The sequence below is a fragment of the Ceratotherium simum genome, chromosome 22, assembly GCF_057802395.1.
Source record: "Ceratotherium simum simum isolate JZ-2026a chromosome 22, ASM5780239v1, whole genome shotgun sequence".
Classification (NCBI taxonomy): domain Eukaryota; kingdom Metazoa; phylum Chordata; class Mammalia; order Perissodactyla; family Rhinocerotidae; genus Ceratotherium; species Ceratotherium simum.
The window spans coordinates 45,300,346-45,322,783 of record NC_141921.1 but is presented as its reverse complement, the minus strand read 5'-3'; the positions used below and the strand labels follow the sequence as shown (position 1 = coordinate 45,322,783).

Sequence of the window (22,438 nt, the reverse complement as noted above, 5' to 3'; positions counted from 1 at the left end):
CGAGCACATTGCCCCGCGCTTCACCCACACTGGGATGCATCTGTCACTTTTCACCCACTAAATACGACCCCGCGAGATCCTCTCCTGACTGATCACAAATGAAAGTTCAGTGTCATCAGCAAATGTGGAGATTTTATTGGGCATTTCTTCCCCCAGATCATTTATAACAATTTCAAACAAGGCGAGCCCTGGCCCCCAGCCAACGTGAATCTCATGGCTGCCATTTGTGCATCCAGAAACGTGGCCACACATGCCCACAGTTGGGCAGTCAAGTGCGGCTGGGCAGCCGCATGATAAAACGTTCTTCCCAGCAGCGTCTGTCCAGGTTGGCTTGACCTTCTAGGGGCCTTTGGGTAGAACTTCCTTAGAGGCGTCTGGAAAGTCTGGATGGATGGCATCCTTGGCTCCTTTTTAAGCACACACGTCTTTGTCTGCTCAGGGAGAGCATAAATTCTCCTTCACTTCAGCATTCCCTGGGGGTCCAGGATGTGGCCAGGACTGCGCCAGGCGTGATTTCCCGCAATTAATGTGTTTGTAATATGTCACCTATGGACTAAAGAGGGCAGAGCAGGCCAGCCCCTAGGCCGGCATGGTTCCCGGAACCCCGCACCAGGTGGAAATTGTTTAACTATATTCCCATGACTGGAAAATTCTGGTAATTGTGTAATAACAACAGCAGCAGCAGCACTCAGCAATTACCCAGGGTTTTTCATCTTCAGACCACTTTACCCACATTAACTAATTAAGTCTCCCAGGCTCCCTGTGAAGCAGGGAAGGGCTGCCGGCCCCAGACTCCCTGTGGTGCGTGTGCTGGCTTAATGAGGGCAGCCCGGCTGGAGAGGCCACAGGGGCTCCCCCAGTGCAGCCAGCCTCTGCCTCCACTTGGGGCAGGAAAGGAGGCCCCGTGTGGGCCCTCCAGGCCTCTCGCCTGTCATCACCCCAAGACCCTCCCTCCCCGCTGAGCACTGACATGGAAGCAGGGAGGTCATCTGTGTCCCCTGCCATGCTGGCCTGCAGTGGGGATCCCGGTGCCCAGCACGTGATGCGGGACCTGGTCCCAGGAAGTGCACAGCTGACAGCTGGCTTTGCCTATTACTGGTGGCCCCAGGACCCCCCTTTTGGTTCCTACTCTCTTACCTTTCTCTCTCTATTTGCTTCATCCCCAACTTTAGAGACCTGGGTCTGCCCCCTAGTTGCCAAGTGCTCAGCTCCTGGCTGTCCCCCTGCCGTACCCCATACCCCTGCCTGACCACAGAGGGTGTCCTGACCCCTGCAGGCCCTCGGAGACAGGGACTCTGTTGCCTTGGCCCCGCCCTCAAGAGTCTAGCACTGAGGTTGGGACTTCCAGCCCCGTGCCTGTTCCCACCAGCTCCCCGCACCCATCATGATCTAGCCAGGCTCCTCAGACCCGTTAGCACAGACACTAACTGAGCTGCTGCTGCCCCGGACACTGAGACTAGGCACACAGCCCTCCATCCACCATCCTGCAGGATCCCTCGGAGCCCCGGGGGCCCAGCAGAGAGGGGGCATGGAGACACGGGCTTGGGGCTCAGGGCTGGGTTGAATCATGAGTCCTGAGCAGTAAGAGTCTGCGTCCCTTGAATACATAACAGTAACACCTGCATCCCTGGGTCATCAAAGGGACTATGTGAGCCACCACACATGGGGCTTGAAGGAGGCCCAGCACACAGCTGACACTCAGAAGGCAGTCTTTGCAGATGGAAGGAAGTGCCCACTGGGAGGTGTTGCTGGGGGTACAGGCAGGGTCTTGCCCCCCGAGGAGTAGGGATGGCGATGAAATGTGGCAGTTCCATGCGCGAGAGTACACCAGGATCCCCCTCTGCAGCAGGGAAGAGAGAACTAGGAGGGAGGCAGCAGACCTGAGCAGCAGGACCCACCCACCCTGGTCATGCTGAGGGTTCATGCTCAGGGCCACCGTTCTTGCATTTCTCTGGCCTGCATGACCCTCCCCCTGCCTGCTGGCAGCCCTCCATGGGGGACAGAGGAGCAGAACTCAAGCCTGCCAGGGCTCCCTGACAGGCCTCCCTTCTGATGGGGACACTGACTCTACCTCATGCCTTTATCCAGAGTGGAGGGTAGGTGCCAGGCTGCCAAGGGCAGCGGGAGCATGGGTGAGAGGACCCTTCTCTGCCTTGCAACATAGTGACACCCACAGCCCTGAGCTGCCTGGTATCATTACTTATTCATTCCCTAATAAATCCCACCCTTCTTCCTGCCGGCTTTGCACACTGTTTTATGGGCGCCTGCCCTCGTTTATTAATCACCAGATACAGGGAAGTCTCTGTCTCTGAAGACCAGGCTTGTGGGGCTTTCGGAATCTGCATAAATGGTGCTAATATGACAAAGGCAATAATAGAATGGGCTCATGGCGCAGACAATGCTGATTTACTCTCTGTCTCTCTCATCCTGGGCTGGTGGTGCGCAGGCCCACTCCCCTGCACCCCTCCACCCCCGCAGCAAGTGGGGAGGTGTGTGGCACTATTACATGCTATTATGACTTTCTGGGTAATGTATACATTTTCACTATCACACAGCCTCTCTCCTTCATTTTTCATGAGAACTGGTACGAGATTAATGACTGAGCCCCAGAAGAAATGGAACGCCATGCCACTCTGATTTATTGACCACTTAGCGTTGATGAAGCTGCAAACAAGAGTCAAACAGATGTTGCAGCTGCATTTTTCTTTATCAAAAGCAACCGCTTTTTGCATTTTTAACCACTTCTTGCACTGCTGTCCTGCTTACTCCGCAGAAAGGGGTGCAGGCTCTGGGCCTCCTCCTTCCCAGTGGAGGCGGATGAATCCAGGCTGGGCTCTGGGACCCCCTGGCATCCAGCCGCCCAGCACCCACCCCTGGCAGTGGCCAAGAGGACTTGCTCTGGGCGCCCTGGATCCCCGCGGTGGGTCTCTGGTGAAGAGCACACTGCTGCACCTTCCAGGGCCTGTTGTACAAGCCCTGGGGTGGGCTCAGCGTGCGGGAGGCGCAGGGCTCAGCGTCCCCCTGCAAACTGGAATGCCTCCCCGCCCCTACCTCGCCCAGTAACAGATGACCGAACACCCATTCAAATCGGCAACGTCGGCGGCCTTGCATGTGAGCACCAGCTGGGGGTCAGGCCCATCCTGAGCCCCTGCGCGGCCTCACCTTCCTCCCAACAAGGTCAAGGCCAGTGGTAGTCGTCCATCCTAAAGAGCAGGCACTAAGGCTTGGCCAGACCCAAGCTTGCCTTGCCCCCGGGGGAGCACCCGCCCCTGCACCCTCATCTCTCAGAGGCCAGAAGCCACAGGAGCTGCAGGGCTCTCGCTCCAGGCTGAGAGTTGGAGCTCTCTGAGGGCTGGGGGAAAGCCTGGCACCCCCTCCCCGCAGTCTGTGCTACCCCCACCCACCCGTGGCTGCCCCCAGCTTGGGCTCCCCACATCTCTGCTGTGCCTCGTGGTCCGTTTCTCTCTCCTGCCGCTTCCCTTTCTCCACCTCCACCTCCTGCTGCTGGCCCTGGCCTGAGGTCCAGCCCTCCAGGCCCAGGTTCTGCCATGGGGGGCTGAGTCCAGTTCTCCCTGGCGGGGGCTCTGCTATAAAAGCCTGCAGCCCCCAGGCCCTTGCGGTGCCATCAGAGAGACACTGCACATCCCTTCCCCCACTGCCGCTCTCGCAGGGGCGTGAGGGTCCAGAAATCTGCAGTGTTTGCGTCAGGAGCTGCTGCAGATTAATCCGGATCATAGGTGCCGCTGTTGGTACCCCTGGCAGCCCCTCTGCTGCCCGCCCGCCCCAGCCACTGAACACCCGCACAGCAGCTGCCCCCCTCCCAGAGGAGCAGAGCAGGTCACACTTTCTTGTTTACAGCAGCCTCTCGTCCTCAAATCCCCGTCATTAAGAAGACAAAATCCACTGGGCAGTCGCGCCTGTGCCCCCCTCACTGCTGGGCCACTTGCTCATCTCCCGCCTGCCTCTCCCCCCACCTCCACACGCTCAGCTGTGGAGCAGGGAGGCCACCCTGGTCCCCAGGTCTCCCCACAGGGACTCCAGCTGCCTCGGGTACCCAGGTCAGGAAGGACGAGCCCACCTTCGAAGGGGAGACAGGATCACACCCCCTCACCTCTTTCTTCAGCCCCAGTCTTTTCCAAAGCCTCACCCCACGTGGGGGAAGAACCTCGGCCACAGCTACCAGGAAAGACAAGCTTTGGGGAGGGGAGGGCGTGTGGACGGTGCCCCAGATCGGGGCAGAGTATCCTCAGCCCAAATGCCAGGTGAGCAAGGGGCCGGGCCAGGGATGCAGCCCAGGAGAAAGGGGGCAGTTCTTGGGCATCTGAAGCCCCGCTGCCCCAGAGACCCAGGAAACTGGGGAGAGCCCATGTCTTCCAGTAGCTGCTGAAGGTTGTTCCCTTTGGCTTTGAACTCGATCAGCGGTTCCCAAACTGTGTTCCAGAAACCCTAGGGTCCTAAGAGGTGCTCAGGTTCATGGTCAAATAAGCTTGGAAAGCCTGCCTGCACAACACCCACCAAGAGATCCTCCTGCCCAGGGTGCCGTCAAGGCTCTGACAAGTCCTGCAGCAAAGAAGCCAGTTTAACTTTGGCTGAGCATTCTCTCTGTGGAACACTCCTAACCCCTCCCGTGTGTTTGGATGTAAGGGTCCTCAGCTTGTTCTCCCTGCTCCTATTTGTCCCTGCAGGATGGGTGAAAGGCACTGTCTGGAGAAGGTGTCTTAGGAGACCGACTCTAACTCGGGCCCCCAGGAGATGCCCTTCCACCACCTTCAGGCACAGGTCCTCTGCCCGACAGTCCTGGCAGCCGGGAACTGGGCTGATCAGCAAATCCAAACCTCACGCTTTCAGATGAAAACCCGAGGTGTAGCTGGGTGGAGGGACCAACTGAGCCTCTGGCCGGGGGCCAAGGGCTCCCGGGGGTGGACACCTCCTCCTCCTCCCATGCTGGGAGGAGGCCTACTCGCCCCACTCCCCCCTCCTCTAAGTCTGTCTGTCCCTTAGGAAGGACACCTGGGGGTCTCCAGCTGAGTCACAGCTGCCCGCACCACCTCCCCCAGCCGCCCCGGGGGCAGTTCAGCCGTCACCCCACCCTCAGCGTTCTGCAGGTTGGGGCAGAGCCTGCCGCGTGCCAGCCCCGCTCTAGAAACAGGGAGCCCGCCGTGAGTGAGCGGAAGTCCAGCCGTCGGAGCTCACGCTTCCGGGCAGGAAAACAGGCCAAACTGAGCAATAATTGCTTAGAAATGAGGAACGGCCATGAGAGCTGCAAAGAAAGCAGAGGGTCTGCGAAGACAGACAGGCCCGAACTGGGGACAGGACTGAATAAGATGTCCCTGAGGAGCTGGCACTGAGACTTATGCCAACGTGTGGCACAGAGCACGTCAGCCAGAGATAACAGGTCGGGGACACAGAGCCGGGGGGTGACAGGAGAGGGTGAGCCAAGGGGACTGTGAGCAGCTGGAGAGAAAACAGGTGGCGGGTCCCCATAACCACAGCAGGAGTGTGGATTTCGTTCACGGTGCCAGGGAACCGTTGCTGGAATTACAGGATCCCGCCAGCCGGTGTTGGGAGGATGGATTGAGAGGGAGGGGAGAGAGGAAGGGAGGAGACCCAGGAGGAGGGTTCACGTGATGGCGGGGGTGGGGCTGGGACTCAGTGGTCTCAGGGGTGTGGGGTGGTACTCTTAGGGGGTCAGGCTTCCTTAGGAGGGAGAACTGACAGAGCTTGGTGACGGACAGGCCATGGAGGGAGAGGGCGAGAAAAGACAGGACGACTCCCAGGTTTGACCTGGACAGCCGAGGCAGGTGGTGCCATTCGTGGTTGGGTGAAGCCTGGGGGGGCCGGGGGCGGGAATTTTGGGCGTCGGGCCGGCCCGCCCGGGCGTGAGCCACGGGTGTTTTGAGGCCCCCACAAGAGCTGTTGGCAGGCGGTCGGACAGGTGAGCTGGGAGCAGAGAGAGAGTGAGGCTGGAGAGTGGAATCTAGGGATCCTCGGGATGTGGTGGGCTGACGGCCACGAAGCTGGGTGAGGACACAGAGTGGGGTGGGCAAAGAGCCAGCTGTGAGGCCCGTGGAGGGAGGGAGCCTGCGTGCAGTAGGAGAAAGTCAGGACAGAGGGGCTGTCCGCAAGGAGGTGTGTGTTTTAAGAGGGTAAACTGCCCCCTGGGGGCTTAACTCTGGTCAGTCTCTCAGGAAAAATATCAGTTTGGTTTAGTTTGGGTTTGGTGGCAGTTGGTAGTTAGAAGAGCACGGCTTCTGTCTGTCCGTACGGGACTTCACGCCTTTCAATGGCCCGACGTGGCTTCTGCAGCAGCCTGGTGAGAAGGGCAGGGGCTCCGTTTCCATTTACAAATGAGGAGCTTGAAGCACCAAAAGGGAAGGTTGGGATCTCCTAGTCCATGGCTCTTTTCAGAAGGTTCTAGAACTTCTCTGAGACTTTTACTTATCCTCAGCTTTGCCCTCTGCATCCACAGACCACCCCATCGGGCTTCCTCACCCAGACCTTTAACACAAAACAGGCCTCCTAGATTTTCAGGGGATCATCTTCAAAGGTCATGCTCTCTTTGGGGGGACGGCCTCTAGCGTCTTCATAGAAATTCCGTAGCCCAGGGAGGAGCCTCTGGAGAAGCTCATGTACAACCCCCTCCCTGCGGGGCCTGCCCTGTGGTAAAGCCCAGGGAAACCTCAGAGCAGCCCGCAGAGACGAAGGGAAGCTGGCTCCACAGCCGGCCAGCGTGGACAGTCCTGATGGTTCTGGTGGGTGTGTCCCCGGCCGTGTCCCCTGGGGCCAGGCACGACCCCAGCCTGTCTCCAGCCCACCCCACGGGGCCAGCAGAGCAGCGCTCCATGTGGCTCTGACGTTGTTATGAGCACTCCATGACACTGATACATCGGGACTCTACAGCTAATATATTTTTCTGCCAAAAACACCCAATAAAATGTACAACTAATGAATAAAATCGCAACGTTGCCAAGAAGCGATGTGTGCCCCAAATGTCCAAAAATACCTCAATCACTCTGCGTCTTAAAACCAGCCCCAAGCTAGGAAGTAGTTGCTTAAAATTCAGCATGGGAGCTTCAGCAGCAAGAACTCCAGGCCCTGGGAGGGAACCTGTATTAAGGATACAAACCACGACCTCCTGCTTCTGCGTTTCCTGATCCCAATCCCGGTATCCTTAAACCTTCAAGGGCAGGACTTTCTCCTAATTGTATCAAGGAGACCGAGAAGCACAAGGCCCAGGGTGGAGGCTCCTGGAAGGGGACCTCCGTGGTGGGCATGTTCCTGATTCGAAAGGAGCAGTGGTGGGTCTAGAATCCCTAAGTCAGAAGCTACAGACATAGGTTCCACGGACCCCTGGATCTGTGAACCCCTGAAATGCAGTGTTGATGCACCTCGGGGCATTTCTCGACGCTGGGAAGAGCATCCACAGCCTTTATCAAACCCTCAAGAGGCTTTAGACCCAGAAAAGGATAAGAACCAGGCTTGCCTCTTAGTCTCCTGGGAAGGAACGCCCCACGTTCAGAAAGGCTGCTCTGCCCTTCGTAGACCCAGAAAACCGAAGCACCAGTCTGGGAAGGGAAAGGACGGGAGGCCCGAAGTCAGCCTAACTCGATTCTTCAAACGTGAAATGAGCGCCAATCATTGCCAGATGCTGTGACAGCTCTGGGGCACTGTCTCTGATAGACTAAGACAACCCTGATCTCCATCCTGCTGTGGTAGAGGCACAGAGAGTGAGGTGTCGGGGAACTCTCCCTGGAGGAAGAGGCGACGCTTGCGCCTGTCCTCAAGAATAGGCGGAGGTGGTTGTGCAGAAATGGAGCTGGGCCCTGAAGGAAGGGCCAGAGCTTCCTAAGACAGGAGAGTTCCGGGAGCTCTAGGGTAGGAACTCTAGGTTTGGGGCTTTCGGTGCACGGTGAAGGCAGCCGTTTGCTCCCTAAGGCCCTGCCTGTCCTCCCACTGCCTCAGCCTCCCCAGCCCTTCCCAGGTGCTCAGTGGGGCTGTGGGACAGGAAGCCATAGGCCTTTCATCTCCCAGGTGTCTGACATCCCAGCTCCCTCCCGCAGGGCCAGGCTCCTGCTCCTGGGGCTGGGATCACAGGAAGCCCTGGGTGGCCTGCTGGCCCCTGCAGCCCTTTGATCCTTCCTCCGTCTTGCTCAGCAGCTGGTGCTGCCGCCTGGCCAGGCACCGACTCAGGCAGGAGCCCCCAGCCCAGAGGCAGCCCCGGGGCGGCCAGCATGCTGGTCTGCAGGAAGAACACAGGGCTGGGACTCAGGTGTACCACCCCACCTCTCCTCGGCTACCCCATCTGTGCGGTGAGCACAGCAGATCTCCCCAACCTACCCACATCTTGGGCATGTTGCAAGGATGGAGTGAAATACGAGGTGGGAAAGCTCTTAGACCCAGCAAAAAGAGGCCACAGATGTCTTGGCAGGACCTGAATTTGGAGTCAGAGCCCTGGCTTCCAGCCCAGGATCTGTCCCTCGCCAGGCATGCAGTTTGGGGCGAGTCACAACTCCACCGTGCTTCCGTCTCCTCATTGTAGACGGAGGGTGCCCTGCCCTGCCGGGCCCTGCCCAGCCAGCCTCCCAGCCTGCGCGGGAACCAAATGAGATAATGGCTGGAAAGTGCTTTGCAAAGAATGAAGTGCGGCACCGATGTCAGGGATTATCATTATTATTAAGGAGCATGATTACCGCGATCCAGAAAAGCTGCCATTAACGAGAAAGCTCCTGTTCTTGTTGATTTAATTTCCTGGTTAACTGAGCGTTGGCAAGAAAAAAACTCTATGTTTCAACCCTTATTGAAATCTTTTTAAATTATGCCAGTCTGCTTTCTTGCACTGGTCACAGTGTAGTCTTGGGTCTTTGTTTATGAACGCATTGATTGATTCACGTATTCATTGATTACTCTTGTTCTGACCATATCTAAAAGGGTTACTGCAGACCCAGCCTCCTCCATGCCTGGGGCCTCATGCCCGTCCAGGACTCGCGGTCGGATATCCCAGGGGAAAAATGGAGGAGACAGGTCTGGAAAAAGCTTGGGATGGGGCCTTCCAAGTGGCTCTTTTCACAGTTCCCTGCAGCATCCTGACATGCTGTCATATGTTTCCTTACAGTTCAAGAAATACCTTCTGATTGGGGTAGAAGGTTGTTCTGGGATTATCCAGAAGCATTATAAAGTGACATGATTGCTTTTTTAACAAATTTGTCAGGACTGACATGGCCAAATAAATGGCTTCACCTACTGGGAGCCACAGAAATCCACGGAAGTTCCATGCTCTTTGCAGCGAAGCTGCTGCCCCCCTCAGCGTGTCGCTCTCAGAGCTGGTGGTGGGCAAAGGGATGGAATTGAATCTGATGGGAAGAGGCTGACTCATGTCAATAGAACCATTTGGGGACAAAACTGCCTTCAAGGTCTTCACACAGAGAGTTCTTTCCAGTCTTAAGCTCCAAAGAGGTTTCCAAGGAGGGGTTTCCAGAGGCTCTGAGTGACAGCTGCTTCTGGGGTGCTGCGTGGACGGAACATGCTGACGGGGCTGTTTGTGAGGGGAGAGGACCACAGGCTGGAGGGCAGAGGGCATCTGGCCCTTAGAAATGGGGAGCCTGGGGCCGGCCCCGTGGCTTAGCGGTTAAGTGCGCGCGCTCTGCTGCGGGTGGCCCAGGTTCGGATCCTGGGCGCACACCCACGCACCGCTTCTCTGGCCATGCTGAGGCCGCGTCCCACATACAGCAACTAGAAGGATGTGCAGCATGACATACAACTATCTACTGGGGCTCTGGGGGAAAAAATAAATAAATAAAATTAGAAATGGGGAGCCTTAGTCTCTGGGAACTCCGTTTCCCCTTGGGAAGAAGGGGGTGAGATGCTCGTGTCGGGCAGCGAGCTGTGCCGAGGAAAAGCGTGTAGAGCACGGAGCAGCGGCTGGTGCTCCCAGGGCAGCTGTCGGCGTGAGGTCTGGAACTCAGGGCTACAGTTACCCCTGACCTCGTGTGCAGTCGTAGTTACACAGGAATCAGCCCATATGGTTCTCAGCTGTGTGTGATTTTTCCCCCAGGGGACAGCGGGCACTGTCTGGAGACATTTCTAGTCGTCACAGCTGGGGAGGGGGTGGGGTTTAATAGCATCTAGTGGCTGGAGGCCCGGGACGCTGCTGGGCGTCCTGCAGAGCACAGGACGGCCCCCACAACAAAGAACTATCTGGTTCCAAATGTTGGTGATGCCGAGGTTGAGAGGGCTGGTGTGGGGACACTTGGCCTGCCTGTGCCTGCTAGGGGATGACCTTGGATGAGCTCCGGGCACCCTCATGCTGCCAGTCTCTGTGCTCTCCCTGCAGAACCCTGACATCGTCCTGGTGCACTACCTGAACGTGCCAGCCATCGAGGACTGCGGCAAGCCCTGCGGCCCTATCCTCTGCTCCATCAACACCGACAAGAAGGAGTGGGCTAAGTGGACGAAGGAGGAGCTCGTCGGGCAGCTGAAGCCTATGTGTGAGTAGCCTCGGCCCCGGGGGCCCAGGGTCCTGCACTGGGGCCCAGGCCAGCGCCATCCGGGGGGCCAGAAAGGTCCTCCATGGGCTTGGGGACCCGGGTGTAGGAGCCCCATTCCACTGGGACGATAGTGACCAGGGAACCTGGCTTCTATAAGGATCACCCCCATCTCTACTTTCCCTTGATGCTCGTCGACTCCCTGTGCAACAGCCAGGGCACAGAAAGTCAGGCCCCATTACAGATGAGGAAAGGGAGGTTAGAAGCACAGAGCCACGTAAACGAGGAGCCGGGGACCAAGAGTGTGGGAGACTGCTGTCTCATGGGCCACAGACGGAAGAACAACGGCGGCCCAGGGAGAGAGCAGCCTGTGGGACCAGGGAGGGGCGGGCCGGAGCTGGCCTGCCTCCTGCCCTCGGCCCATCTGCTCCTGGACAGGGGGCCAGCCTCGGCTCCCAGGCCGGGTGGCACGGGTGACAGTGATTGAGCTGGATCTCATTTTGTCAGCAGTGATGCTCTCCGGAGCATCTGTCAGGTGCAAATCACTGAATGCGAAACAGCGAGTGAGTCCAGAAGCCGGCGCCTCGCTTCCCCGGCCGCGGCTCCCGGCAGCCGCTGGGGCTCCTGGCAGCCTCTGCTGCCACCTGGACAGCTGGGCTCAGGAAGAACAGACGCGGGTCCGCCAGACCCAAGAAGAGCCAGGGGGTCGTCCAGTGCTGGGCACAGGCCCCAGGGCTCCGGAACGTTGATCTCCGAGGCTCAGGGCAAAGACTTGTCGTCACACAGGACCTCAGGGACTCAGGCTGCAGGCAAGAAGCCGTTGGCCTCCATATACAGGGAGCAAATGAAATGTCCTTTCCTGGGGCCGGTGAGTGTCCCGTCCCTGGGAGGGTCCGAGCCTAGGCCAGACGGCCCCTGTAGTGATCAGCTAATCCTGAGATCCCCAAGAGTCCCTCAGTGCTCACACTGGAGGATCCCACCACCCCACCTCAGGGTTGGGGATGGAGTCAGGAGAGACAGAGGGGTCTGTGGGGGAAGGGAGGCCCCCAATAGGCTGATGGCCCAGCCCACCAAGGGCTGGACCCCAAGGCTGAGCTCACTCCCATGCCATCCTCCTGAGCCAGGGCCCCACGAGGAGGTCCCAGCCAGCCTGGTCTTGCTGCTGCCTCTGCCAAGAATCTAGAACCAGGTGGCCCAGGGGCCTTCTGAGCCAGCCTGTGTCCAGCAGAATCCTCCTTAACTGCTACTCAGACCATATCCTCCTTGTTACACCAGCCAGTGCCCCCAGGATGGATACGGCACGAGGTCCTGGGAGTGCAGGCAGAGCCTCCACCCCCGGGCCCCCGGGCCCCCGTGCTCCCACCCTCCTGGGGCTCTGCGCCATGCGGTTCCTCTGCCAGAGCCGCCTTCTCTCTTCCCTCTGCCTGGCTCCCTCCCCTGTCTTCATCTGCTCACCCCACCTCTCCGTCTGCTCTCAGCCTAAATAGTGCCTCTCCCACAGGGCCCCTGACCACCCAGGCGGGGTTCACGCCCCAGCACCCGGGCTGCCCTGAGACCCCCAGGGAGACATCAGACTGAAGTCAGCCCCCCACGCTTAACCAGAAGGGGCCATGCAAGCCTCTTCAAAACTCTGCAGAGCACCCAAAACTTGGCAGACATTACAGCCAATCCCCATGAATCTTCCCTCTCTCTGCCGTTCCTGGGACCCCGCCGAGGGCTAGGCACACAGAAGGCCCTCTGTAAACATTTGTGGGAGGGCTGAGTGGAAAGTGACTGGACCCAGCTTTGGTCCACTCCCTACAAGGGCCTGTGCCCTGGGAGCCGGGACTGCTCAGTGGCGCCCCTCCAAGGCCAGGCCGGGGGGATGGTGCCAGGGGTCCTGCTCTCAGGCTGGCCTGCCTGCCCCTTCCGATTCAGGCCTGGCTGGTGTCTAACATGCAGGGCTTGTCCTTGACACTGGGTTTCCTCCCCAGGGCTGCTCTCACTTCCTCTCTGGCAGGGCCGTGGCTGGGCCGGAGCAACGGCTCTGACAGCAGGGGGCTCTGACACCACCTGGCCAGAGCAGGAGAGTCAGAGCCAGGGAGTCAGGAGGTGGCACCATCCTAGTTCCGTGACCGCTTCACTGTACCTCAGGCCAATTGCCCAGCCTCTCTGTACCCCAGTTCCCCTTCTGGAAAGTGAGAGAAAGAATCCAGCGGTCTCTGCACGAAGACCAACAGAGTCCAGCCAAGCCCAGCCGGGCCCAGCTCGGCTCCTGGGCCTCTGCAGACCCAGGTGCCAAGGGCTGAGCCACTATTCCATCCCACTTCCTGGAAGGTTCTGGAGATTGAGTTACGCAGAGATTAGCCAAGGGGATGTTCCCAAGGGAAGAGATGCCCTTCCAGGTAGCACCATGGTCAGAGGCCTCCGGCCTAGGCCTCCCAAACGCCCCTCAGCACACAGCCCCTTTCCTGTAAGCCAGCACATCGCCGTCTTCCCGGCCCTTCCCCACTCCGCTCCTTTATGTGACCTGCTTCCTTTTGCTCTCCTCATTGCCTCTACCTCCCCACAATGCCCCCAACCCTCCGAGTGGCCCTGCCCTGGAAACAGGCCCTCCTCCTGCAGGAGGCTGCCTGGGGCTGGCCAGGAATGCCACCTCCCAACGGGGGGCAAGGAGATTGAGCTCTGTGAACTGCGGGGGGTGGAAACCAGCCCCGAGTCGGCTTCTGCTGCTGAACTGGAGGGAACTGCGAATGCCTGTTCAGAAGTCTGCAGTGCATCAGGAAAATTATGTAAAACTGCAACAAACTCCCCATAAATCTAATAACACTTGGCTCTCTGGTGTCTGGGGGCGGGGAGCAGAGCAGCACGCAGTTGCTCAGAGTGTGCATGTGTGTGCACGGCTCTGGTTACAGATGCACTGTCTGGAATTGCAGCCCTGGAAATACAGCTCCAATAAAAGGTTTAGATGCCAATCAGGCTGGAAACACACAGAGGGCACCAGCTAACCGTGTTTGGGGAAAGCAGAGGTGTGCTGGGAGCCAAGAAGGCATCAGATTTGGTTCCAGAATCAGGCGTGCCACCCAATGCTGGAGCCAAACACATTAGCTTCATCACATTTTCACATAAATCACATTCCTTCAGAGACTTCACAGTTTGATTTCCTGATGTTTCCAAATTTCTCTGCCCTAGAGCAGAGTTGTCAGTGGTTTAATCAAAATGTTGTGCTTATCAGTGGTGAAGTGAAAGTCTGATTTGCAGCCTTCACCTCACGTGTTGCAAGATGGAGGGCTCGTTGTTCTCGCACCTTGGGAATCTCACAAACACCAGCTTCTGAGCCAGACTGACTCTGAGAACCCCACCTTTATTCTTGCAATTTTTCCCTTTGGTCTCATGGGGGCTTCCTTCCAGCTGGTTGCTCTGCCATTCCTATGGTGTGGCCCTCTTTTATGTGGTCCAAGGTGGCTGCTCCAGCTCCTGCCATCACGACTGCATTCCAACCAGTGGGAAGGAGAGAAAAGAAAGTGGAATGCAAGCTTCTTCCCTAAGGACAGGGCCCAGAATTTGCACACACTTCCACTCATATGTCATTGGCCAGAATTTGGTCATGTCCTCACCACTAATTGCAAGGGAGTCTGGGAAGTGTAGTCTTTTGTTAAGCACTACTATTCTAACACACTTTGGGGAATAGGTTCTGCATGTGAGTCATTCAGGGCTGAATAGAGCTGAGCTCAGCCCCTTGTAGGGCCTCAGTTGAGAATTGCTCATCTCAGCTCAAGGCCTGAGGACGATTGCCTCAGGTCCCGTCTGAGGGTTGGAGTTTATAAAATTTAAGTGAACACTATCTAAAGTTGAGTGTGTCTCATCCTAGAAATCCTGGGGTCTGTTCCAGTGCAGCTGGTCTGCAAGAGCACTGCCTTTGGACCCCACAAACCACCGTAGAGTGGGTGAGGTGCTGGGCAGGTGGAGGCCTCTCCACCGGGTCGACTCTGCACGGGGAAAGAAGGCCAGGCGGGCTCTGGGCTCCAGCCCTGCCAGCCTGGTGGAAGTGTGCTTGGTGATCTTTGGCTGCCCAGAACTGCAGTGGTTCTGAACCACTGTGGCCGGCCCTTCCACCCCAGCTCTATTTGAGCTGCAAGGAGCCAGACGGAACCAGGTCCCGTGGAGTGGATCCTCGCCTCGGCGCGCCTGTGGCTTTCTGCCCTGCCCCATTCCTTGGCAGCCGGATAGGGGATGGGCATGCCAGCACTTCCTAGTAGCAGTTTGTGAGGTCGTGCGTCCAGAGTGGTGGATGAGGGCCTGGGTTTTAAGCTGCATTCACGGCCCTCCCCCAGGAGTGGAGCTTGCCCCAGCTGTCCCACCCAGGGCTCCCGTTGGAGCACCCCGGCTGCCAGACAGCCCTGCATTGCCCAGCAAGGCCTGGGCCTTCCTACAGGCCTCCGTGCCCCAGAGGGCATCAGGCTCCACCGGCCACCTCTGGGCTTGGCTCTACTCTGTTCCCTGGAGCCCCGCTGTTGTTTCTCCGGGTCCCAAGACCTCTGTGGCAGACGTCCTCAGCAGCACTGTCGGGCAAAGCAGGAGGGCTGGCTGGGGAGCCTGCACGGGCCCAGGGCCTGCACCCACATGTGTGCTTCCACACATACCCCAAGCACTCCTGCCCACAACACCCACACGCACAGCACGCAGGGACCCTGCTGGTTTTCTGGCACCTCCGCCCCCGACACTCTCTCCAAAAGCCACCTCGCCTCTGTGCCCGGGAGCAAAGATCAGCAGCACTCAGGTAGAGAGGCGGGCGCCGTCTGGGCCAGAACGAGTGCTGACGGTTCCCCTGAAAAGTGGGTAAATGTGCTCACATATCAGTGGGAGCGAGAGGGAGGATGTGCAGAAGGACTTCCAGGATCCGACTGCCGCGGGAGGCACAGACCTGGGTGGATTCCAGCTCCTCCTCTGCCTAGCGGGGTGGCCTCGCACGAGTCGCCTGACCTCCCTGAGCCTGACCGTCCTCCTTCAGGGAGGGAGAGGCAATGGGCCCTACCCGGTGGCCCTGTGGCTCTGGGGCTGTCAAATGACCTCTGAACATAAACTACACAGGTGTCAGCACTGCAGCCACTTGCAGTAAGGGAGCTCATCCGGAGCCAGAAAGGCGGCCCTTTGTCCTCAGGTCGAGCACTTCGCCCGTGCCCAGCTCTGTGCTGAGGGCGGGCACACAGAGGCGAGCTGGACAGTCCTTCAGGGACCCTGCACCCACCAACACTGGACCAGAACAAGCTTTCAGAGCCCCTGCCCTGAGCTCAGCCCTGGAAAAGCTGCCAGGGGGAGAAAGTGCAGGCCCCGCCCTCAGGAAGACAAACAAAGGAGGCTGTGCCAGCTGCTGGGTCCCACGCAGACTGCACTGAGGGCACAGTAGACGGTTCTGCCTTCAAGTCCCTAGAAATCTAGAAAATCAAGTGTACGAGTAGTCAGCAAGGCCTCCTGGTAGAAAGAGGACTTATCCCTGCCTTTACCTTTGATGACGTGGGACTGGGAGACGGGCAGGGGGCAGAGAGGCTCCCAGGCAGGTTTGTGTGGAACAGCATGAAGGAGGAAACAGAGGCAGAAGCAAACACACGGTGTGGCACTGAGGTGATGGAGCTCTGTCACATTTAAGGGTTAGAGGACGTGTTGAATATGAAGTGATGGAGGCTATTTCGAATGTGAGAGGGTAGAACCATGTGGAGTGTGAGGGGGTGGAGGCCATGTTGAGTGTGGAGGGAGTGGAGGACGTGTTGTTAGTGAGGGTAGAAGCCAACCATATTCAATATGGGGGATGGAGGGCATGTTGAGTGTGGGGATGGAGGCCATGTTGAGTGTGAGGTGATAAAGGTCCTGTGAGTATGAAGGGGTGGAGCCATGTGGAGTGTGAGGGGATGGAGGCTATGTTGTGTATGGAGAGGGAGGCCACGTTGAGTGTGGAGGGAGTGGAGGCCATGTTGATAGTGAGGGTAGAGGCCATCCATATTCAGTATGGGGGTTAGGGGACATGTTGAGTGTGGGGATGGAGGCCATGTTGTGTGTGGGGATGGAGGCCATGTTGAGTGTGGGGATGGAGGCCATGTTGAGTGTGGGGATGGAGGCCATGTTGAGTGTGGAGGGAGTGGAGGCCATGTTGATAGTGAGAGTAGAGGCCATCCATATTCAGTATGGGGGAGGGAGGGCATGTTGAGTGTGGAGAGAGGTGGGGAGAGGCCATGTTGAAGGCGTGTGGAGCCCACGTTGTGTATGTGGTGATGAAGACCATGTGGATAGTGGGGTGGAGCCCATGTTGAGTGTGGAGTTTGAGTGTGCCCTCCCGGCTCCAGCAGTCCTCAGTTACTCCATCACCTTTGGTCCCTGGGCACTTGCAACCTGTTGGTGTTTTCCCAGGAGCCAGAGTCTCAGCGTCTCCCCATGTGCTCTCTGGAAGACCAGCTCCTAGCCTCCGTGCAAGGTTAAGGCTGGTGTGGCAGCCACAGGGACCCGGGAAAGGCCAGGGTGGCTGGAGACAGGGAACCCCATACTGCTGAGGAGCGGCTGATGTGGCAGAGAGACTGGGAGGAAGCAGGCTGCTTAGCAGGCGCCTGCCTCTTCCGGGAGCTCCTCTTCCCGCGTGTTAAGCCAACAGAGCCCTCAGTCTCCAGAGCCCCCACCCCTTTTTGCACTTGTCCCAGAGGCCCTCGATGTTGCAACACCAAGCCTTGGGGTGTATAGTCAATGCGTCTGTTGTTTTCTCATAATTTTCCACACAAAGACCAAAGATCCAGTAAGAGGGGCAGTGTTTATTTGTTTTGCGTTTTTGCTTAGATTGTAATCCTGGTCATTATAGAATATCAAGAAGTAAAATCAACAAAGGCTTTCCTTTCCCAGCCCCACATGGAACCTGTTCCTGGTCAACTAGTGCCACCTGGTGGCCTGTAGCAGCAGAGCGGCTCAGAGATGCGAGCCCTCTGGAGGGGCCCCGCTCCCCAGTGTGCCACAGGAGCCAGCAGACATGACTCACTGTCCCGCCGCTGCCTGTGGTTCTGGAGTCTGGGATGTGGTAGGGGGCCATCTGGGGCCTGTTCTGTGGTTCTGGAGCGGTGGTTTTGGGGTGGGGCTGGAACGAGCAGAAGGGGGCCCTAGGGAGAGGCACATACACCACCTTTCCTCTCCAACTCGGTCTATCCTGATCAGACATCACCTGGCTGGCACGAGGCAGAGGGGCTGGCAGCTTCGCCCTGACGAGGAGGGCGTGCTCCCAAGTCTCTGCCAGAGTCTGGGGCATGGAGGGACAGTTAGCAAAGCAAGTCACAAAGGTTCTGTCCCCACAGAACTGCAGGTGGGGGCACCCTGAGGTGGGAGGTGAAAGGTGGGGGTGAGGGGAAGACCAACCTGGGACAGGGCCACTGGTGTTAGAAAGGTTTAGTGTTTCTCTCTGGCCAGAAATGTTCGCTTGGAAGTATTTTCCAGTGTCCCTACCTCTGAAGTGAGACTCTCGGATGGGAGTGAGGGACCGAAGTCAGGAGTGAGCTTGGGCACACCCAGGCTGCCGGCCACGGGGGCTTGGGTGGGGCGGGGGCAGAGCAGCTGTGGCTTTACTCCAATCCTCTAGGACCAGCAAAGCCTGGGCAGAGAGACTGGCTTCATACCGGGAGCAGCAGTCCACATCCAAACCACCTGGGCAGGTTGATAAAAAGCAGGCTCCTGTAGCCCCCCACCCTGTCCCCCAAGACATTCTGATTGCACAGGTCTAGAGTGGGCCCTAGGAACCTGAATTTTTTGACAAGCAAGATTCTCATGCTTTTTGAGAGATCCCAACCTAAAACAGCCTCCAGTGAGAGGCTGACCAAGGAGCCCTGTCGTGGAGATCAGGGCCAGCACCTCCGTGGGGCCACAGGCCTCTTTGAGTATCAGCTCCTTCTCAAATCCTGATGGGAGAGAGGCAGGCACTGGAGGCAATGCTGATCTCAAACATGCGCAAAGAATTCGGTGTATAATTTCTGAGTGTTCCAAGATCCCGTGTGATCTTTCCATAGACTCCGGGTTAAGACACGCTACCCTAGAAGTTTCCTTGGGTTGAAACTTAGATGTTAGTGCCAGCACATAATGGGGTCTTGCCAGACACTTAGTGACTTGAACTCATGAGAAACCCTGGAGTGCCATAAAAGGGAAGCACATCTGAGTCCCCACGGCAGGCCCAGGGCACAGGATGGCAGCTCTGTCCCTAAGAGCAGAGGCACTCGTCAGTGGATGGAGCCTGCGAGGCCTGCAAGGTTCTGCCCTGCTCCCTGCCTGTGTTCGCAGGATTTGGAGTCATTGGCGGAGGCGAGGACAGGACAGAAGGGCCTGGAAGGGCTCTTCCTGCCCATTGTGCTTGTCCCTTTGATGAGAAGCTGCACAGGGAGCAGGCGGGGTGGGCCCCTTAATCCCCCGCTCCTGCCAGGATGCTTTCCAAGCACCCCCTAACCTGGCACCCCCCAGCCTGGCACGGAGGAGAGCAGGCAGTGGGCGACAGAACAAGGCTGGTTTTAGTCTGGGGCATGCCTGCTTTTCCTGCTCTGCTGGGAGCATCCGGCTTGTTCTGCAAACATGCCTTTCTCCCTCAGGCTACATTTTACTTAGCTGATTTGGCCCCTAAGTAGAACTACTTCTTTTGATTCCCTGTCTCTCCCCGGCTACTTGCCCCTGGGGGCTGCTTGGGCGCCATCACCCCCTGCTGTTACGGAATTCCCCGCTCTGTCTTAACCATCCGCTGATTCACTGAGCGTTGATGGAGTGTGCCTCGGCGCTGCTGCTGGGGATGCCGCAGTCCACCCAGGCCCTGTGCCTGACTGCCATGGGAGCTGGCACAGCCCCCCTCAACCTGGGGTGGTTTGGTTAAACTTAGAATTATTGCCAACATTTAAATCTCCAGATTTTCAGCTTCTCTTTGAAAATCGAAGATTCTAGGCCACATAGTTAAGGAGCCAAGAGGCAGCTACCGCTTTCAATGGCACCTAGGTCCCTGCAGGCGCCACCTCTGGGCACATGGAGGAGGCATCTAAGTCCAGGGTCCTTGCAAGCCCAGGGTCTCGCAAGAAGCAAGATGGAAAGCATCCAGAATCCCACCTGGTCCCCTGTACCCGATGACAGTGGCCTGGATGGGCAGCTCAGACAGGTGGTCACTCCTGCCACCTCTGCCCCTGAGCAGCTCCCGGGAGAGTGGGCTGCAGTCAGGCCAAATGGGGAGGATTCCAGAGCCCACGTGGCTCCCTGGATGTGGGATAACAGCTTCTTCTCTCCCTGCCACATTGCACATCCCACGTTCCTAGACAGTCAGAGAGCTTCAGGCACATCCACACTCTTCCTACAGTGCGAAGAGTTCCTGGCCTCGGGAACAACGCCACTTAGCGAATCAGGAGGAGACTCTGAGAGCCTCACAGCAGCTCCACGATGCCACATCCTTGGCCCGGTGAGCAGGGCCGGCGTGCAAACACTCAGCCAAGGCTGCTTTTGAGGTCACAGAGCCCCTAGGAGATTGCCTGTGAGGCCAAGTGCGGAGACACTGGCAGGGCCACCCCACGTGGCCTAAATTTCCCGATGTCGGAGCTGCAATGGCCCGAGCAGCCTCAGTAGGCTCCTGATGGGGAAGCTCCTCTCCCCCCCTCCCAATCTCCGTGGTGTGAGGTCCGTCCCGCCTGGAAGAAGACGGTGGCCGTGTTGAATTCTCAGGCCTCTGCCTCCACCCAGGGCCTGTGCCTCCCAGTGGAAGATGGAAAGGGGGCCCCATGTCCCCAAACATTCAGAACCAGGAATTACAAGCTCATTCAGGACATGGCACACACGTCCCCGTGTGCACACGCCTCCGCGCTCCTCGAAATGAGGTTTCTGAAAACATTGTCCCCAGGACCAATACGAGAATGCGAGTGGAGGGTGAGATGGGGAAATTGAATAGTATGTGGGCGTCTGGATATGGGAAGTTAAATCTAATGAAAATTTTATCCAGTTGAACCAAGAAATCAGAAGCAGGGCCTTTATTCCCGTCAACAAGAATACAGTGGAAATTCAACCAACGCGGCTGCCATTTTCCAGTGACCTTGTTGCCATGGAGACAGTTTTCTTGTGTCAACAACCCGGAGGAATCCAAACGGGCTCATTCACGCTGTGAGAGGCACGTGGCGACCCCCTCCCCTGCCCGCCTCTGTCACGTGGTTCCTAAGGAGGGTGACCACACGCCCAGGGTTGCCGGGGAGCGCCCCGTTTATACCATTGTCCAAACAGATGATCACAGCGCCCCTTCAGTCTCCAAGGTCACCTGTCTGGACAGCAAGTTAAACAGTCACCCTCTGTATGGGTCCTTCCTGAGTGCTGAGTACCTGGGCAGGAGTACTGGCTGAGCCCAGGCTGATGCTGACCAGGAGAAAGGGGCCCCCCACAGGCCTCTACTGTTAGGGGGAAGGATTATCTTGTCACCAACATGCCACTTGTTACCTGCTCATCACAGCACCAAGAAATCTCTTCCCATGCAGAGAAGGCCAAATGTTGATTCCAGCCGTTGATTCCATAGTGAACCAAGCTCCAGCTGACGTGCCCTGTCATCCTTGTAGAAGTTACTGCCCCACAGAGCAAAGCAGGGCAGGCGGCTAGCTCTCACCAGCTCCCGGGGCCACCGCAGGGTGATGGGGACTTCCAGAGTTCTCCTTTCTGACTCTGTGTTCAATTCCCTTCCAAAGTGTTCCAGACATGACATTTCAGAGCAGAAAGGGTTTCTCCCTCGGGGCCCTCGACCCAGCCTGCCTCAGATCTGCTACAGATGCCACGGAGTTGGAATGCTGGGTGTGGGCCCCACTCGTCCATGTGTCTTCACAGTTCCTTGGGGAACAACGGTGTGTAGTCAGGTGAGGCACCCACCTTACAGATGACGAAACTGAGGCCAAGAGGAGTGAAAGATCTTCTCAAGATCATACACGTATGAGGAAAAGAGCTGCGGCTACTGGGGCCTGACCCGAGGCCAGCGGGGTCCTGCCAGCCGTCTCCTGCAGACTCTCCATGTCTCTGGATTTCAGCCTCTTCTTCCCAGACTGCTGGCTGGGCCGTTGAGCTCAGAAGTTTGCCCTGCCCTTCATGAAAGTTCCACCACTGCTTAGGGTAGCCACGTCAGGAGTAGATGTTTGTGGCTTCTGCAGACAACCAAGGAGAGGCTGCCCGGGGAGTCCGTGACTCGATGGGTCCCGTCCTCACCCCCACTGCACCCCAGTGACTGGAAGTCCAGGCGAGGAGCCCCCATCTCAGAGCCAGACGCTGCCCGCATGAATCCCACACTCTCCGGGAGGAGTCTTTCTTTCGGCTCCCTGTCTTTCATAGAAATTTCCCCGCTAGATGCACCCCTAGCCAAGCACCCCAGTCTGCCACAAGGAAGGAGGCCAAGCCCTCCTCTGGGAACCCCAGCCACCCATGTCAGAGGCCGAGATATTCTCCACGCACAGGCTGCCCCCTCCATCTCCTTCTCCCTCCCTCTTTTACTGGCTCCTGATCTTCCGAGAGCAAGTCCAGGCAGGGCGTGCCCCCACTTCCTGCCCTGCGCCCTTGGAGGCCTCAGCCCCAGTCTGGGGGGCCCGTCCAGCTGAGTGGCTCCACGCTCAGGCCTGGCTGCCCACCTGCAGGCCCAAGGGAGAAAAACCATGAGGGAGGGGCCGGCGGCTTTAGAGCTTCTGCCCCCTCCCCGCCCCAGCCCACCTGGCCCCACTGAGGCAGCAGCACCCTCCATAGTCAGAGAGGGCAGGAGACAGCAGGGTGGGGTGCCGGGCTGGGGGCAGCGCCTGGCCCAGCTCCAGGTTTCCAGGTTTCCTGCACAGTCACCGGCAGCCCGGGAAATCGGAGGCTCTCTCTGTGGGAACTGAAGTGAGTCCAGCCTGAGTGGAAGGAATCTGGCCTCCTGGTGGGGTAGCCTTCCCTCCTCCTTGCACTAATCAGCCATCCTGCTGTTCCTTGGTTCCCAGTGGGAT

The 22,438-nt window shown here is 58.0% G+C and overlaps 1 protein-coding gene across 1 annotated transcript in view; it reads left to right on the top strand.

The window, feature by feature from the left end:
• CAMTA1 (calmodulin binding transcription activator 1) overlaps nucleotides 1–22,438 on the top strand; it is an 868,791-nt gene that overhangs the window by 745,800 nt on the left and 100,553 nt on the right. The window contains exon 7 of the mRNA XM_087446886.1: nucleotides 10,331–10,484. Within this exon, the coding sequence (XP_087303012.1) occupies nucleotides 10,331–10,484 (154 nt within the window). The remainder of the gene's footprint in view (nucleotides 1–10,330; nucleotides 10,485–22,438) is intronic.